The sequence below is a fragment of the Apis mellifera genome, linkage group LG10 (genome assembly GCF_003254395.2).
Source record: "Apis mellifera strain DH4 linkage group LG10, Amel_HAv3.1, whole genome shotgun sequence".
NCBI classification, from domain to species: domain Eukaryota; kingdom Metazoa; phylum Arthropoda; class Insecta; order Hymenoptera; family Apidae; genus Apis; species Apis mellifera.
Genome location: NC_037647.1, coordinates 11,166,050 through 11,185,802, shown reverse-complemented (window position 1 = coordinate 11,185,802; position 19,753 = coordinate 11,166,050). Strand labels below are relative to the sequence as shown.

At 33.3% G+C, this 19,753-nt stretch overlaps 1 protein-coding gene across 4 annotated transcripts in view; it reads left to right on the top strand.

The window, feature by feature from the left end:
• The window catches only part of LOC408278 (tyrosine-protein kinase Drl), a 101,978-nt gene that overhangs the window by 24,535 nt on the left and 57,690 nt on the right, over positions 1-19,753 (top strand). For 3 of the 4 annotated variants that reach the window (XM_006569187.3, XM_026443347.1, XM_006569191.3), the window contains one exon: positions 7,221-7,348. The exons of the other annotated variant lie outside the window; for it this stretch is intronic. In XM_006569187.3, the coding sequence (XP_006569250.2) occupies positions 7,221-7,348 (128 nt within the window). The remainder of the gene's footprint in view (positions 1-7,220; positions 7,349-19,753) is intronic. 4 annotated transcript variants of the gene reach the window in all.

The following is a 19,753-nucleotide window of genomic DNA, read 5'->3' as shown; positions in this document are numbered from 1 at the left end:
GTGTATAAGTGTGAGAAGAGGTAGAAGAAGGAAGGATCGTGAAGATCTGGTCGAGGCGCGAACCACGAGCCCCGAAATGGACTACTGTCTTTCTCGCGGAATATGAATCTCCTCGTGTTATCGGATATCTCCTCCTCTCTTCCCTCCCCCTCCCATGAGAGTAATTTCAAGCAGTTTAAGCGGGGAGGGAAGGATTTACGAGGTGAAACGATTTATGTCCAGATTATGGCAAGAATGGTCTCAATGTAAATTCTCTTACACGTCCCTCTATCGGATTGAAATTTCGAAAATTCGAAAATTATTTTTTTCTTTCTTTAAGCTCTTTTCGAGTTTTCGTTTAAAATCGATGGAGGAGGAAGATTTTTAGGTTTTAATTTTTGTAATTTTCTTCGAGGAGGTTGAAAAAGTTGAAAAAAAGTTCGAGAATCGATACTCTTATTTCATAATTTTCAATAATTTTTATTTTTAATCGTATTTTTTATCGTAGAAAATTTTAGACTCTGATGTATTTTTCCGATCGAAGCGAAATTTTGTGCAAAACTTGACAATTAAATTGTACAATTAAATTATAATCTCTGGTAATTTATAAGAATTTCGAGGAAGCAGGATAAAGCTGAGAATCTTGAAAAAATATCGAAATACCAAAAATTAACATCTCTATTCGAGGAGCGTTGATAAAATTTGAGGATCGATATTTTTTTAATCGTTTTCTTTTCTTTTTTTTGAACGAAGTTTTATGCAAAACTTGACGAAGCTACAATTAACTTAAATAAATTAAAGAATTTCGAGAAAGATAAAACTTGGAAAGACATTTCGAAAATATCGAAAATATCATCATCATTATCATCGTCGTTATTACAACGAGTAACACAACTTGGAAATACTGCTCGAGTATCCAAAGACGTTTCACACGCCCCGCACGTAACGTATCCGCTTCTCGAACTTTCTTCCTGAAATCTTGCAAGAAAACTTGAACAAGAAACGTAACGTTATATTAGAAAAACTTTACGCGATTTATCGCGAGAACGCAACGTGGAACGAATATCCCGAACGAATATTTAACAATTGTCGATCGAGTTCTTTTTAAAAAAGAGAAAAAAAAAGAAAGAAACTTTCTCATTCCTTCAGTTCTTTCCACGTAACTTCGCCACGTATTTAGAATCGTCCAACATATATTTACGCGTCGGTTTATATCGGAAACATTGGCAACAATGCAGAGCACGTAAACTCAAGGAGAGGGGATGCGCGTGAAAAAAGCCACTTGGAAGCGTCTCGAGCGTCAAATATTTCAACGGAACGTTACGTACGTTTAAGTGAGACGAAGAGAGATAGAGATAGAAAGATAGAGATAGACAGGGAGAAAGGGAAGGGATAAGAAATGAAACGTTATGGCGTTAAGTCAACGTTAAGGGATTACGGTAACTTGTTGTCCGGTTCGTTCGTACGTGTTTATCTGCGGGTTCCGTTTGTCTTTAAGCGGAGCAGTCGAGCAGCTTGATAGAAACGAGGTGGATTTAACGGAGGAGGAGGGATAAGATAGGCGGCCTCTTCATTCCGGCCACCGAGTTGTACGGATTTATATATATATATATATATATATATATATATCAATCCACTTGTTACTATTATACATATATATAATAGTAACAAGTGGATTGATTAAAGAAATTAAAGGAGACGAATTTATCCTGTAAGGTTTGTGGCGCTTTTGATCTGCTTGAAAGGATTCGTTCTTATTTCGATACGATCTTCGTCGATTGGATCTGAAAGCTGGAATTTCGCTGTCTTAAGTATATGCTTCGTGTTGAAAGGCGTCGTTCATTCGTGTTGGAAATGAAATTTTGGAAAAATTTGGAAATATAGGGAATTTTGCAAATACGCTTTGCATTCAAAAATATCGTTCATTCGTGGTGAAATTTTGATAATATAAAAAGCGAAGAGAGGGGAATTTCGTTGTCTTAATTATATTTCGTATCGGAAAATGTTCATTCGTGGTGAAAATGAAATTTTGGAAAAATTCGGAAATATATTATAAAAAATTTTGCAAATACACTTTGCATCCAAAGGCATTGTTCATTTCTGTTGGAACTGAAATTTTCGAAAAATTCAGAAATATAAGAAATTTTGTAAATACGCTTTGCATCCAAAAACATCGTTCATTCGTAGTGAAATTTTGGAAAAATTCAGAAATATAAGAAATTTTGCAAATATATTTTGCATCCAAAAGTATCCTTCATTCGTGGTGAAATTTTGGAAAAATTCAGAAATATAAGAAATTTTGCAAATACACTTTGCATCCAAAGGCATCGTTCATTCGTGGTGAAATTTTCGAAAAATTAAAAAATATAAGAAATTTTACAAATATGCTTTGCATCCAAAAGCATCGTTCATTCGTAGTGAAATTTTGGAAAAATTCAGAAATATAAGAAATTTTGCAAATACACTTTGCATCCAAAAGCATCGTTCATTCGTGGTGAAATTTTGGAAAAATTTGGAAATATAAGGATCGAAGAGAGGGAATTTCGTTTTTTCAATTTATATACGATTCAACCAAAAAATTCCAAAGATTCATAAATACATTGAGGAAAGAAATTCGAAAATTTCAATAATCCCTTCGCATCGAAAGGCATCACTTTTACTTCGATGCGATTCGCATGATTCTCAAGTCGAAGGGAAATTTCATGTTGGATCGAACGATTTCAAAAATTCGAATATACGTATATCGAAGCAAAGGGAATTTCGCTCTTTCGAGCTCACGCTTCGTATCGAAAGGCGTTGCTCGTTCGTTCCGTTAGATCTGAAAATTTGAAGAAAGGAAAGAAAAGGAATTTCGGAGATACGCTTCGCAATACGATCCAAAGGCATCGTTTTTTATTTCGATAGGATTCGCACGATTCCCTCGAGTCGACGAAATTTCCCATTCGTGTGTTCGATCTGAAAATTCGAAAAATTCGAATAAATATCGAGCGAAGAATTTCTCAACCTTCAAAAAACCATCGTATTAGATTTAAAAGTTACAAAAATTCGTAAATATATCGAATAAAGAAAGGGAATTTCGCTCTCTCAATCACGCTTCTTGTCGAAAGATATCGTATTAGATTTAAAAATTTGAAAAATTCGTAAATATACCGAGCAAAGAATTTTTCAACCTTCTCATCGAAAGGTATCGTATTAGATTTAAAAGTTGCAAAAATTCGTAAATATATCGAGCAGGGAAAGGGAATCTCGCTTTCTCAATCACGCTTCTCATCGAAAGACAAAAATTCGTAAATATACCGAGCAAAGAAAAGAAATTTCTCAACTATACTTCTCATCGAAATACATGGTTCATTTATATTGGATCTAAAAATTCCAAAAATTCGTAAATATAGCGAGCAAAGATAATCCACAATTTGCCCTGCCCGCGGAATCGAACAACGGAATTCGATACGTCTATTCACGGTTCACAAACGCCACGCTTCGCTTCCATACTATCTTATCCCATCCTTAAATGCGAGGCGTACGACAGCGCCATTCTTTCCCCGCGAGAGGAACGGCGAACAATCGAACGAACGAAATTCCACTCGAATATCCCCCCACTCCTGCACCCATAAATACCTCTCCCCACCATCGAGGGAATTTGACAGCTGACGGGGTCAGATAGCGATCTATCAATTTGCCTCTCGATATTTTGAAATGAAAAATCGCGAGTACGAGGGGCGTACTCCCCCTCCTCAGTCCCGTGGGACTGGAGACGGTGGAACGGGGGAAGGAGAGGAGGAGGAGAGGATGGAAAGCACGGAAGATGGGATGCGGAGAGTCGATGGGCCGCCTCTTCTGGCCCGCGCTAAGTAGAGAATCATGTCTGCCGTATGAACGGGCAGCGGAGAGCGCTTACCTCGCTCTATCCATCTATCTAAGAACGCTAATGTCGAGGGAGTGGTTGCATCTTAAATGTAACGCTGGGACCCCTCTCCTCCTTTCCTCCACGACTAAGATCATCTCGATGCATCCCGCCAAAGTTTACGCGAAGGGGTAACGTTTAATTCGGATTAGCAATTCCGATTGATGCGCGCGGGACGTCGGTGTAAACCACTCCGCGTCTTCTTATCTTATCTTATCTTATCTCTGCTGCGCCAGAATTCGGAGACACGATTCGTTGGATTCCTAAGTTTAATTTTATTGTATCTCCGTTTCTTTCTTTTTCGTTGGAGGAATAGAAAAAGTCGTGGAGATTTTATTAAACGAAGGAAAAATGTTTAGAAAACGAATATTGTTAATTTGTGTAATTCATTCCGCCTCTTTTTACCTACCGCGCGAAACTCGAATTCGTAAATACGAATCATTCGATTCGTAGTTTAAAGTTTAATTTTAGTATATTGTATCTCCATTTCTTTTTTTCTTTTTTTTTTTTTCGTTGGAGGGATAGGAAAAGTCGTGGGGATTTTGTCGAACGAAGGTTAATTTAGATTATATTGAAATGTAGTCCACTTGGCGTCTTTTTACTTACTGCGTGAGAAGATATCGATCGAATTCGTAGATATTCGTTACTTTATTATATTATATCTCCGTTTCTTTTTTTCTTTTTTCTTTTCGTTTTCGTTGAAGGGACAGGAAAAGTCGTGGGAATTTTAATCGAGAAAAGTTATAGGATATTTTATCAATCGAAGAATTGCTTAAAAAACAAATATCGTTAATTTCGATTATATTGGAATGTAATCCACTTCGCGTCTTTTTCGATCGTTCGATTCGTAAACTTTTTTTCTTTTTTCTTTTTTTTTTCGTTAGAGGGATAGAAAAAGTCGTAGAATTTCGATCGAAAAAATTGATAGGATATTTTATCAATCGAAAAATTGCTTGAAAAACGAATATCACTAATTTGGATTATATATTGAGATTTGTCTTTTTACTTATCGAGACTCGTAGATACATTCGATTCGTTTAAAATTTAAAGTTTAATTTTATTATATCTTCATCTTTCTATTCTTTTTTTCCTTTTTTCTCCGTTGGGGCGAGAAAAGTGATATGAATGAATCGTTTCATCAAAGTTTGAAGGAAAACTGGTTAAAAATACTTTCACCGTTTTCGTTAAGGAATAATTTGCATTATATTGGAGTGTAATCCACTTTGCTTAATCTTCTTACCTACTGCTGCTCGAATTCCAACTTTACTACATACTCATTCGTACTTTAAACTTTAACTTTATTTTATATATCTTCGTTTCTTTCTTTCTTTTTTTTGAATCGAGAAAAGTATTTTTAAAGAATAAACGTTAATCTGGATTATATTTGGAGATACGCTTTCCTTTCGATGCTTTAAAGTTTAATTTTTGTTTCGAGAAACGATGGAAAATTTTATCAAACTCGAAGAAAAATTGTTTAAAAATAATTAATTTATCAAACACATTTCGTTTCGATATATTTGATTCGTTATAGAAAAATTATGTCGAGCTATTCGTCGAGGAATAATCGTTAATATTGCGTTTAAGATCGAATATATCCTGCATTCCTTAATATTCGTGTCTTTTTATTTGGATATATTTCGTCATAGTTGAAGAGAAAGGAAAAAAAATGATTTAGATGGAGATTTTTGTCCAAAATTGTTCCAAATATTTTTTTTACCGTTTCCGTTTAATAAGAATATCTGGATTTGACGTAAAATATTCGTTTATATTGGGAAACGTTCCATTTAAATTTTAATTGAAATTTCATTGTGCAAGGGAGGCGGTAAATCTGATTCTAGAAATGCACAGCACGCTAAATTAAATCAGTGTAGAGATTGACGTTGTATCGCAAGCCTGATACGACGTCAAATCGAGTCGGGGATACACCACGCGTGTTGTGTGACTCGCTATTGTGCGAACTATGTTATCACTTTGTATTAATCTAACCAACGCGGCTGCGGATTATGCGTTAATTTCTTTCCTCGAACGAGACGAATATCATAAAATTGGCCGAACGTTAAATTTCCAGAACGGTTAAAACCACGGATTATGTCCGACTTTCGCTTACGTACGCTACTTTCTTCGCGTCTGACTCGAACCGCTTAATCCACTTGCTCGCGTAACCACGTGACTCGCGACTCCTTCCACGAGAAATCGATATAAATTGTTTTTCGTAATAAAAAAGAAAAAATTATACAATAAATCGAGCAGATTACTTTGTTTCTTTTCTAAAATAAAGAGGGATCGGAAGAAATTGACCCGTAGATAGATTCGAGTTGTCCGATTCGATGTATAATTCGAAATATATAATCGACTTCGCGTAACGCAACAGAGATGTCTCTCGAGTGGAGTCACAGTTACTTATCCGCGCGCGCGCACACACCATCGAGATGTTGTCGCGCGAATGTAATCGGTGGATAAGTTTGGAACCAGAAGCGGATTGTTAGGGAAGCGATAGTGTCAAGGTGTCTCGGGGGTTGGAATCCTTGCGGAACAACGTTGTTGTAACTAAGGATTAAGGATAAAATGAGACGTAGATTAAACGTAACTCGGTATCCCTTGCCTGGATAATTACCGCCCAGGAAACTGAAAATTGAGCTCGGCCAAGTTTTGAATGGATTATTTGCTCCTCCCCTCCCTCTCTCTCTCTCTCGCGCGTAATTACACGTCACGGTGTTAACTCGGTGCTAACTCCGTCAGATGGCGAAACTGTCGGCGATTTGTCGCTCCTTTCGTGGATTATTCGTGATTAATATTATTCGAGTGTCGACGCGAATCGTATTTGGATATTTTTTTCGTTATTCCTATTACGCGATTCGTAGAGTCAAAGATTCGATTTCTGTTTTCCTTTTTCCTCTCTCTCTCTCCTTTCTTCCTTTCTTTCTTTTCAATTCTTATCGATTAATAAAACGAAAATTGATTCCGCGTACTCGAGGGACACGGATTTACGAGGACGAAGGTTGATCGCTATTGGTTGGATATTTTTACATTATATCGAAGCTATGCGACGAAGGGACATTTATCAAAGTCGGGGTATAAATCGTCGAATCGACGATTAGTTTTTCGCTCGCGCTTGCGATAAACGATATTCTGGTCAACGTCCTCCCTCTCTTCCCCTTTCCCCCCCATTCCATGTACGATGAAGGGAGACGTTTTACACGTGGCGCGCGTGTAAAGACGAGCGGAAGGGAAGACTTTCGACTCGTCCAGCTTTTTCCATAATTGATCATCGGCCGGCCTACGATCGATACCGAACCGACCTCGCATTTGTTTTGCTTTTTCTCTTTTTTTTTTCCAGGACTGAAGGCCGAGTTGTACTACGTGAGGGAAGGAGTGGTTAACACGTACGCAATGAACTTCGTCGTTCCTGTCCCGGCCAACATCGCCGATCTCGAGTTCTCCTGGCAGAGCCTCGCCGGACACCCGGTACGTACGTGCGTACGTAACACGGAATAACAATAACGGATTCTCTCGTCTCGCGAGGAGAAATGCTTTTTCCACCGTTTCTATTCCCAGACCAAATTATCCTCCAAGCTTCCAAACCTTGGAGGAATATTTTTTATTATAACCTCGCGTCCAAAAGAAAGAGAAAGGAAAACACCAACGGACGAAGATTTGTCCTTACATGTATATATCTATATACATACGCATACACGTACGTTACCTCTTTACTCCTCTCCATCCTTTCTCGTTCTCCCGAAACCCATTCGGCGCAGAGATCGCAACGAGCTCGCCATTAGCGAGGTGCAACAACGCGGAACAAAGTAAACACGTGACCCTGCCTCGAAACGTTAACTAAAACGGCATCCTCGTTTACGTTTACGCTGCTACGGGACTCGAGGGGGAAGGGAGGGGAGGAGAGGATGTCGAACTCTCCTCGCCACGACGGAGGAGGAGGAAGAGGAGGAGGTTATGATAGAGAGGAAAGGGGTGTATCAATACTCTATCAATATGAAATACAAACAGGGAGCACGGACGGAGAATGTATGTGTGTGTATATGTGTATGTGCGGTTCGGTTTTGCGTTTCCCTTCGGTCACCAAGGAGACCGGACAACCGCTCCTGCCCCCCTCCCCCCTGATGAAGCGAGCATCGCCGAGGAAATAAACGGTTGAAATACACTCCCCTCCACTTCTCTCTTTCTACTCTTCTCTCTCCACAGCACCGCGGCCCTCCAACGGCCGAGGAACGACAGCGTTGTCGTTGCCTCGGTTGCGATGAATTTCCTATTAATTCGCGACGAGAGGTGGGGAGGGAGGGGGGGGGGTCGAAGGAACCGTCTCATTTTAAATTTCTCGCTCGTTCTAACGCGCATGTGACGGTTAAGGATTCTTGACGAGTGTGAGGGAGGGGGACGATGTATACAGGAATTATCTATTTTTTCTTTATCGCATCGACGATATTTGAAATAACGGACGCGTAACGTAGTTTTTAAAATTATTTATGATAGAAAGGAATTTTTGGTAAATATAAAACGTGTGCTAATGACAAAATTTGTTGCCTATATATTTTTGTTTGTATATATTAATAACAACATGAAATTAATTATAATAGGTATATAGAAACGTTGGAAATTAATCGAAGTAATTTCGAGCAATATTTTGATACTAATTTCGATACTTGTCGTCTACGTATTTTTCTTTCTATATAGACGGTCTAAATTAATCGTTACTTATTTGAAATATGTGAATGCAATAAAATACTAATGACAAAATTTGTTATATATATTTTTCTTTATATATATCGACGGTAATAAGAGCGATCTAAATTAATTTCGTTAAGACATATTTAAAATAGTCAATGCATTTAGCATTGTATCGCTTAGAAATAATTTCTTCAATTTTTAATAAGCATAAAATATGACAAAATTTCTTTCTCGTCTACGTATTTTTCTTTCTGTATAGACTAAATCAATCGTTATGTTATGACATAATTGAAATAGCGAATGCACAACGCGTTACTTAGAAATAATTTCTAATTCAATTTTTGGCGAGCATAGAATTGATAACAAAATTTGTTGCCTATATATTTTTCTTTATAAATATATCGACGATAATAATAGCGATCTAAATTAATTTCCTTACTTACATATTTAAAATAGCGGATCCACAACGTTACTTAATTAAAAATAAAATGTATCCTAATGACACGTACTTTCCTTTCCATTTTTATTATCAATCGTTACGACGTATTTGAAACAATCGATACAAATGCGTGCACGGACCTTTCGAAAGGAGAACATTGGAGATTACCGAAGTAATTTCGAGCGATTTTTCCTTTTTCGCAATTTGCATGATAACATCGAGAGAGAGAGAGAGAGAGAATAGCGTGTACACGATGCAAACGTATTAAAGCCTACGAAACAACGTGAAAAAAAAAAAGGAAAAAATGGATTTCCATTACGAACAAGACGAATCTGACGAATGTTGACAACAATTGCGAATTCATCCAATTCCCCTCCCAAATTCCCGAGATAGGCGGCTAATTATCGTCGATGCGTAAGCGAATCCACACCGTTTCGACGACGCTTTATTGTCGTTGCGGGACCATTTTCCACTCCCCCCCCCCCTCCTCCCCGCTTATCTCCCGGATTTCTGCCGCGTACAAGTTCGTTAACCGCGAAATCTCCCCGTTCTCACGGTCACGAAAGCCCCGTTTCCGCCCTTATCTCCTTCGCCCCCCCAAGATTTCTTTCGCCCTTCCAATTATCCGGATAAAGAAAAATTAGCCATACGGAGGAGGAACGGATCTCTAACTCGCGATGAATTTCCTCGACAACGATTTTAATTAAAAATTTAAATCAAAAGTTAATCGACAAGCATCTTTAATTAGATATAAAAATATTATTTGATTTTAATATATTATTTGATTCGACATTTAATCGGTTAATATATTTATTTATTTTTTTATAACAGGGTATCTAAGTTTTTTACTAAATTTTTTTCAATGACAAAAAAATTTATTAATAATTATTATCGATTCTAAATTTCTTCTAAATTGATAAATTTAATTATAATAAAACAATTTGAATTTATATTAGGATAAATTAATTTTCGAATAAAACTTTCATTTATCGTTTTAGAATCTATTAATTATAATTTTACTTTTTTAATAAATTTTTATATTTTATATATAATCAATTAATACAATTAATTTAAAAACCACAATATAATTTATTTTCAATAAAATTTGTAATTTTAACAAATTTGTCGAAATTTCGTTCAGTCATCGTTTGTTTCCATCAGTTGCTATTTGCAATATCGATAATAATAATTGTATAAATATGTGTTGGAGACAATTAGAAAACGATATGGAAAAGAGTATTGATATTTGACTTATTCTAAGAATTTCAGTTGTAAATGTTTGATAGTTTGCGAAATTGCAATAAAAAAAAAATATAAAAATTGGAAGATTTTTAAGAATTTAGAGAATTATTAGCTGCAAAATTATTGGAATTATCTGAAACTTGTCAAAACGTAATATTCGGGAGAATAATTCTAGAGAGGATCAAACTGACGAAGGAATTTGAAAAAGACAACAACTTTTTTACATTCGAAATAATTTTTTTGATAAACTATTTTTTTATTATTCTTATAATAAATAATTTAATATATTGTTCTGTTTGGAATATCTTTCCAAATACCTATAAAGATTCTTCATAAGTAGTGAAATAAGCGAATATGGACAGTCAATGTGTTCAAAAAGTCGGTGGAATTTTGAATTACAAAATTTCAAGACAAACATCTTGTCTCCTAATTTTCACGAGTGCAAATAACAGAGAGAATCGAATCCAAATGGATATATCATTCGAGTCGAGTTAGATCTGTTGAATCGATAAGAGGAAGACGCCATCCTCCCTAAGAAGGAGCGAGATGGAAGAGTATAAAGGGAGAGCGATAATTTGCATCCGAATTGGAGGAGGAGGACGAAATCCGACGTTATCGCGGAAAAATTGGCCGGATGGATGAAGGGGGTCGAGATTTTTTCCCATCGTCAGATTTCTAGATTTCCTCGTTGATTTGGGAAGGGAGGAATCGACCGATTACTTTCTTTCTCCTCTCTCTCTCTCTCTCGTTCGCACGACTCGTTCGCTCTCTCTTTCTTGTTCGTTCGCTCGCTTGCTCTTTCTCTTTCTCTTTCTCTCGTTCGTTCGCTCGCTTGCTCTGTCTCTTTCTCTCGTTCGCTCGCTCGCTCTTTCTTTCTCTTGTTCGCATGACTCATTCGCTCTCTTTGTTTCTCATTTGCTCGCTCGCTTCTTCTTTCTCTGTCCCGCACAATTCGCTCGCTCGCTTGCTCTTTCTCTGTCCCGCACAATTTGCTTGCTCGCTTGCTCTCTCTCTTTCATTTCGCACGACTCGCTTGCTCTCTCTTTTTCTCGTTCGCTCTGTCTTTCTTTCTCTCGTTCCCTCGCTCGCTCGCTTTTTCTTTCTCTCTCGTTCGCACGGCTCGTTCGCTCTCTCTTTCTTTCTCGACCGCGCGACTCGATCGTGTTACTTGATGTTCCATTGTTATCCAAGAAAGAAATCTTTGGGATTGCGGGATCTCTAATCCGGACCGAAAAGTTCTGGGCCCCTGAGTCACCGCACTTTGTCTCCCTTATCGACGATCAATCCCCCCGCGCTAACTAAACTAGATTGGGATCGATATTTATTTTCCCTCCCTTTCGAGGAGAGGAAACGTTCAACTTCTTTCAATCCATTTATTAACCAATCTCGTATTAGGTAATTTTGTATCCGGTTCATGTAATAATAAAGTCTTGAATTTGGAAAGAGAGAAAAAGTATGCCTGATATATTTCGATTACAATTTCGCGCGCGGCGAGTTTCTTAGCTAAAACGATTTCACGTAATATCTTATTACGTATGTTCTTTACTTATATACAAAGAAAGAAATTTGTGGAATGTTAAAGTCCGTGTCGTTGTCTCGCATCCTCGAGAAGTGCAAGTGCGATGAAATGTTTTTCACCTCTCTTCTTTCATCGAAAGCGAAACCTTACAATCCCAACAGCTCACATTCGCCGCCTATTATTCTTATCTTTCTCCTTCTCTTTACACATCTCTATTTTCATCGCAATTTTCCTTCTCTCTCTCTCGTCAATTTCTTTCGACGAGTAGAGATAAGTTTTTATATATATAATATCCTCGTTCGAACTAATTCCATTGCTTACGAAACTCGCACGTACAAAAACTTCGAAAATAATATTTCCATGGAACTCGAAGTAAACATAGTTCGATCCACAAAGATAATAGAAAATTTGACCATTCGGTAGGGTATTATATCCAACGCTTTGCAAGATTATACGTAAACAGTGAAACGATATTTCAAAAAGATGTAAATATTTCGAATTTCCACTTGAATTGATGCGGCAACTTGAACAATATTCATTTACGTTTCATCTTTTTAGAATATTCGTAAATATGTTCCTAACCTCTTTAATTATACGAGTGTAGAACAATATATCGTTAAATGGCTAGATTTCTTTTTAATTAAAAATTAAAAATTATCTCTGATGTTAATTATTTTCAAAGTTTTTGAGTTTCGTAAACACGGAATACGACGATGAGATTAATTCAAGCGAGAATGAGTCTTTCTTTATCAAATTTCAACGAAATTATTTTTGTTTGTAAATAAAGAGAGATAAGATAAGAGAAGGCGAAAATAAAAATACATAACGAATGTGAGAGCAATTTATATCGTGAATCATTAGATTTTTTTTCAACTATTTTAAACGAACTTCTTAATAAAATAGTGCACGAAACGAATAATTATATATAAAAAAATTAGAAAAAAAAAGTAAAACCTCATCAAATATTAAAATATAAAAATTTTATCCGTCAATTTGATTGCTCGAAATCATAAATAAACTCTAAGAAATTCCACCGAATCGTCTCGAATTCGAACAAGAAATCTGATGAACATTAAGAAACATTCATTGAAAAAAATTTTTGAAAAAAACTTTATACACTTGTTGTGTCAACAGAGGTGTAATTTTTACCACACCAAAGGATAATAGAAATAACAGGAAAAAAAGGGAAGAGAAATTTCTCGTTCGAGAATCTCGTTTCCATTAAACGGAATCGAGTTTGAAAATTCATGGGGCGCACGCGCATTTAGCTGTGTAATTCTAAATCGAGCCCCGTTTAGCTAGCACCCCCCTCCACCTATCCCAAACTCAATTTTCCCTGGAAATGAAGTCTCTGGAAAAGAAAGAAAGAAAGAAAAATTCCCCCGAATATTATTGCAACGACAAATTTCGAATCGACTCTACTCTTTCTTCTCGAAAAAGAAAAAAGGAAAGAAAGATTATCGAAGCCTCCACAGAGAGTGGAACAAAGTTTCTGCGAGTTGGTGCAAGTTATGGGGCGGGCAGAATTGGGGATGATTTGTGAATCATCCACTTGTTAGGCGAAACTTGGTCGCTACTTTCTCCCCCGAAGGCCACGAATGGGGTCGTTGAGAATTATCGAGGAGGGTTGCAACTCCTTCCTTTCCTCCTTTTTTTACCTTTTCTATTTTTATATATATATATATATATATATATATAGATCTATATATTTCTCGTAGATAGAAAAATTTTCTCTCTCTATAATAAATATTCTAATATATAATAATCTATAATACTACGTTCTATAAATAAAGGGTGTTCCAAAATTAACGCAAGGTTTGAATTTGCCGCCATTTTTGCGTCAAGTTTGTTGGCAAAGAAGAACTGAAAGAAGAACAGTTCGATGAGAGTTTTTAGGGTTGGTAAAAACGTTAATAAAAACGTTATACGATACAACAATATGTCTTCTTATTGAACATTTTTTGTTATATATAACTCTCTTTTAAATAATAAAGTATATAAAGTATATAAAATAAGTATATATTTTAAATATAAAGTTAGGTTATAAAAATTAAACAATACATTTTTTCTTATATAATTCTCTTTTAAATAATAAAGTTAGGTTATAAAAATTAAACAATACATTTTTTCTTATATAATTCTCTTTTAAATAATAAAGTTAGATTATAAAAATTAAATAATACATTTTTTGTTATATAAATAATAAAGTTAGGTTATATAACTCTATAAAAATTAAACAATATATTTTTTGTTATATATAACTCTTTTTTAAGTAATAAAGCATATAAAGTATATAAAATAAGTATATATAAATATAGGCTTTAAATATAATTTTATATTTATAATAATATATATAATACTTTTATTATAATACTTATAAATAAATATAAAGTTAGGTTATAAAAATTGAATAATATATTCTTTGTTATATATAACTCTCTTTTAAATAATAAAAAATTAGGTTATAAAAATTAAACAATACATTTTTTATTATATAAATAATAAAGTTAGGTTATAAAAATTAAACAATACATTTTTTGTTATATAACTCTCTTTTAAATAATAAAGTATATAAAGTATATAAAATAAGTATATATTTTAAATGTAAATATATACTTATAATGATATATATAATACTTTTATTATAATACTTATAAATAAATATAAAGTTCGGTTATAAAAATTAAACAATACATTTTATATAACTCTCTTTTAAATTATAAAGTTAAGTTATAAAAATTAAACAATATATTTTTTGTTATATAATTCTCTTTTAAATAATAAATTTAGGTTATAAAAATTAAACAATACATTTTTTCTTATATATAACTCTCTTTTAAATTATAAAGTTAGATTATAAAAATTAAACAATATATTTTTTGTTATATAATTCTCTTTTAAATAATAAAGTTAGGTTAAATATAAAGTTAGGTTATAAAAATTAAACAATACATTTTTTATTATATAAATAATAAAGTTAGGTTATAAAAATTAAACAATACATTTTTTGTTATATAACTCTCTTTTAAATAATAAAGTATATAAAGTATATAAAATAAGTATATATTTTAAATGTAAATATATACTTATAATGATATATATAATACTTTTATTATAATACTTATAAATAAATATAAAGTTCGGTTATAAAAATTAAACAATACATTTTTATATAACTCTCTTTTAAATTATAAAGTTAAGTTATAAAAATTAAACAATATATTTTTTGTTATATAATTCTCTTTTAAATAATAAATTTAGGTTATAAAAATTAAACAATACATTTTTTCTTATATATAACTCTCTTTTAAATTATAAAGTTAGATTATAAAAATTAAACAATATATTTTTTGTTATATAATTCTCTTTTAAATAATAAAGTTAGGTTAAATATAAAGTTAGGTTATAAAAATTAAACAATACATTCTTTATTATATACAACTCTTTTTTAAATAATAAAAAGTTAGGTTGTAAAAATTAAACAATATATACATTTTTTATTATATAAATAATAAAGTTAGGTTATAAAAATTAAACAATACATTCTTTATTATATACAACTCTTTTTTAAATAGTAAAAAGTTAGGTTATAAAAATTAAACAATACATTTTTTGTTATATAACTCTCTTTTAAATAATAAAATATATAAAGTATATAAAATAAGTATATATTTTAAATATAAAGTTAGGTTATAAAAATTAAATTAATACATTTTTTATTTTCATATTAATATTACAATATTCAATTCAAATCTTGCGTTAATTTCGGGACACCCTTTGTCACAGGACGCGATTTGAAATTTTCGCCGGAGGCGAAAGGGGAGGTTTCGATTCAGTCAGAAATTCATCTTATCGGTCGAATCCGAGTTTTTCCGTCTTCGTTCGTTCGAAGAGGGGGGAGAGGCCAGCCCAGGGCGACAATTACTTGTAATACCGTCTCGAGGGCGGCTCGATGGGGGCTCGATGGGGCGTGCTACTTTCCGCCGAAAAAAAGGATATTGCGCCGTTTCGAGGAGGGAGCGCGATACTTGTCTTATAGCAGCCTCTTCATTCACGATTCGATGCGTGGATAATATTCTTCTATTCTTACCGCGCAATGGGGCAGAAATTATTTGTATTATTTTATGTGTTGCGGAATTTTAAGTTCGGTGAATATTTTTCTTCGTGCTCTTCTGTTGGCGAATCTTCTGTTGTCAGGAATATTGTTATTTCATAGTTGGTTGATTGTTTTTCTTGATAGGCACATTTCGTTTGATTAAATGTAGTTAATATAATTAGATAAATTGTATAATATATTCAATTTGGTTAAATTGATTTTGTTAATTTTGTTTCCATTAGTTGGTTAATATTAGGAATTATAAGGTGATAATTTTGTTGGATTTAAAATGTATAGTTTGAATTTTTCTCAAAATGGAGTATATTGTAGATTTTGTTGTTAAATTTAATCTTTTGGTTAAATTTCTTATGGAGAAATTTTTCTCGAGATGGAAATAGTTTTGGATGAATATTAATTCCAACAGTTATTAACTGTGATAATGATAATGATAAATCTTTTGAAATTTTTCCTTGGAATTTTTATTAAATTAGAGTAATAATTTTTAGATCTATTCATCGATATTTCTTTACTTATTTATTTATTTATTTATTCTTAAAATATTCTTCACAGATTATTCAATCTCTTGAAATTTCTCAAGATAGAAATAGAATTAATATTCATCTGGATCTAAAACTAACAGCCATTAATTGAGATAATGATAAATTATGCAGCTAGAATTTTTTTCAAATTAGAGTATATTGTAGATTTTGTTGTTGAATCTTTTGAAATTTCTCCTTGAAATTTTTATTAAATTGGATATAATAGTTTTTAAATAACAATATCTATTCATCAATATTTCTTTATTTATTTATTTATTTATTTACTCTTAAAACTCTTATAGTTTCAATTTTTTCACAGATTCAATCTCTTGAAATTTCTCTTCATGAAATTTTTCTCAAGATATAGTTTTGAATGAATATTAATTCCATTAATTGTGATAAATATACATCTCTTTTCAAATTCTTTTCAAAGCAGAGCAAATCGTAGATGGTTGTTAAATCTTTTGAAATTTCTCCTTGAAATTTTTATTAAATTAGAGTACTAGTTTTTAGATAACAATATCTATTCATGGAAATAGTTTTGGATGCTGACGAATATTTTTTAATTCTAACAGCTATTAACTGAGATAATGATAAACGTACTTGTAGATTTTGTTATTAAATCTTTTGAAATTTCTCCTTGGAATTTTTATTAAATTAGAGTAATAGTTTCTCTCAAAGTGGATCAATTGTTTTCTTCACAAATTATTCAATCTTTTGAAATTTCTCCTCGAGGAATTTTTCTCAAGATGGAAATAGAATTAATATTCATCTGGATCCAAAAACTAGCAGCCATTAATTGAATTTTTTCAAAGTAGAGTATATTATAGATTTTGTAATTAAATTTTTTTGAAATTTTTTCTTGGAATTTTCCTCAATTTGAAGATAGTTTTTACATAACAATATTTATTCATGAAAATAATTTTGAATCCTGAATATTTTTTAATTCTAACAACCATTAATTGTGATGATGATAAACCTACAGCTTTTCTCTCAAAGTGGAGCATATTGTAGATTTTGTTATTAAATCTTTTGAAATTTCTCCTTGGAATTTTTATTAAATTGGAGACAGTGGAGCAATTATTTTCTTCACAAATTATTCAATCTTTTGAAAATTTTCTCAAGTAGAAAATAATAGTTTTTAGATCAGACGACGAATATCATTCCAATTCCAAGCATTATAGAATTCCAAGTTCTTTGAAATTTCACTTGTACTTTTATCATCCAACTTTGCCAGCAACACCACTATTTTCTGACTGATACCTATTTACTTTCCTTCCATATACTTTAAACGGATTTATAATTAAATAAATAATTTTATTTTTAATTTCAATGTATATATATATTAATTTTAAGACCAAATATATTATCAATTATTTTAGAGATGAGTTTAATTTCTTATTGTCTTGTACAATTTATTATACAAAAATAAAATTATTTACTTCAGGTATAGCAACTATTATTTTAAATCAATTAAATGATATTGGTTTATTATACGTTTAATAAACATATTATGGAAGATGAAATTTTTATAGAATAAACGAATTTATAATAATTTTTTATCATTCATAGCTTTCACTAAGAGAGCTCAAATTCCTTTTTCAACTCGATTTCATCATTAGTTCATTCCTCAACATTTTATTTCTCCACTTTCCAACAATTCGTGCTTTCAACTTATTCTTCTCCTCTTCTCTTCAAAAAAGGGGTCGCGCGACAAATGTACAATTGCATGGAATCTGTTCAACAAATATCTTCATCTTATCGTGTTTGCGTTGTGTGTTTATAAAAATATGTAACACCTTTGGATGGATTCTAGAGGCGATAAAAACTCCCTAACGTAAACTTGAAATGCTTACGACTCGTTAATCAACCCTTATCTGGCAACACGAACACGTGCGCATGAATTTTTCTCATCGTTTCCATCTCCAGAATCAATATAAATATACACACACATATATATATGTATATATACGTACAAACGTGTACACTCCTTTCGAAAAAATAAGCCGGTATTAAGCCCTCCTCGATTTTTCCCTCCCCCCCGAACGGGTCGCTAATACTATTATGTTCATTAAACGATGAAATCGACGAACGATTAAAGCACAAAGTGGACATCGCGTTCCGCGTCGTTTCCACGATTAATTAAATCGGACGAGGCCAGGCGGCGCTCGATACGACGCTCATCCCCTCCACTTTCCTTTCCGTGCCACACACCGAGCTGCCACGTAAGTGGGCAACAGCGAATTTGATCTTTCCAACGGGCAAAAATTTGTCGTCCGTTCGTGTGTGCGTCCGTCTCCTCCTGGATGGTGAAGGAGAGAACGAAATTCAAAATTATTACCCCGCTCGAATCCTCGTTATCGCGGGGGACGAACGTTCATTTTTCATTTTAATCGCTTTAAAAGCCCCACCACCTATGCCCGCTAATTAATTAAATTGAAACCGCGTACAATTTATTACGTCACGCGATACGGTATTCACGGAAACGTGGCTCGCACGTGCGCCGTATAAGATATTGTGTGTGTGTGTGTATATATATTATAGAAAGTTCTCTGTGTCGTCTCGTTAAGAAGAATTTTGGAATCGGTATTTTTTCGTGATTAGATCTCTGCCAATTCGTTCGTTTTATTGAAATAGGGAAAAGATTCGCTTCTCGATTTCTTTAAGTTGCTTATTTTGCTCGTTGAGAGAAAAGCGTGAATGACTGTATATATATATATATATATATATATATATTTGTATATGTTTCTTATCTTTTATTATCACCTTCGTTTTCGGTATATAATATTAATAAAATTAATTTGAATTTGTATCATTAAAATAATAAATTCCAAATTCAAGAAAAATTTTCAAATTGAAATGTTTGTTATTTTCACACGCTGCGCGAGGTTTCCCAAGCTAAGAGTAAGCAAGAAGTAAGCAAGCTTCTAGAGCGCTCCCCACTTCTTAAAAAGAATGGTGTTTTCAGATGGCGCCACGTTAAAGTAATTCGAATTGAGAAGTTAGACGATGATAGAAATAATTTGCACACCTAATAGTTTTAGAAATTATCTCGAATACAGTTTCTCGAGCGCCGAATATTTTTTGAAAAACTGTGTCTCTTTTTTATCAAAACGTTCGAAAACTACGAGATTCGTTTACGAGAATAACGACTTGAATTCGTTTTGCTTCTCGAAAAAGAAAGAAAAAAAGAAGCGGTTAAACCAGTACAAAAAAAGAAATAGGGAACGAAATATAAAGTTACAGACTTTATTCCAAAATTGGCGGTGAAAAATGGCGCTGAACCGAGTCTAGAACGCGTCCGCGCGTCGATTTCGAATGTAATTCACGGGCGAGGCGAGCCGATACGATT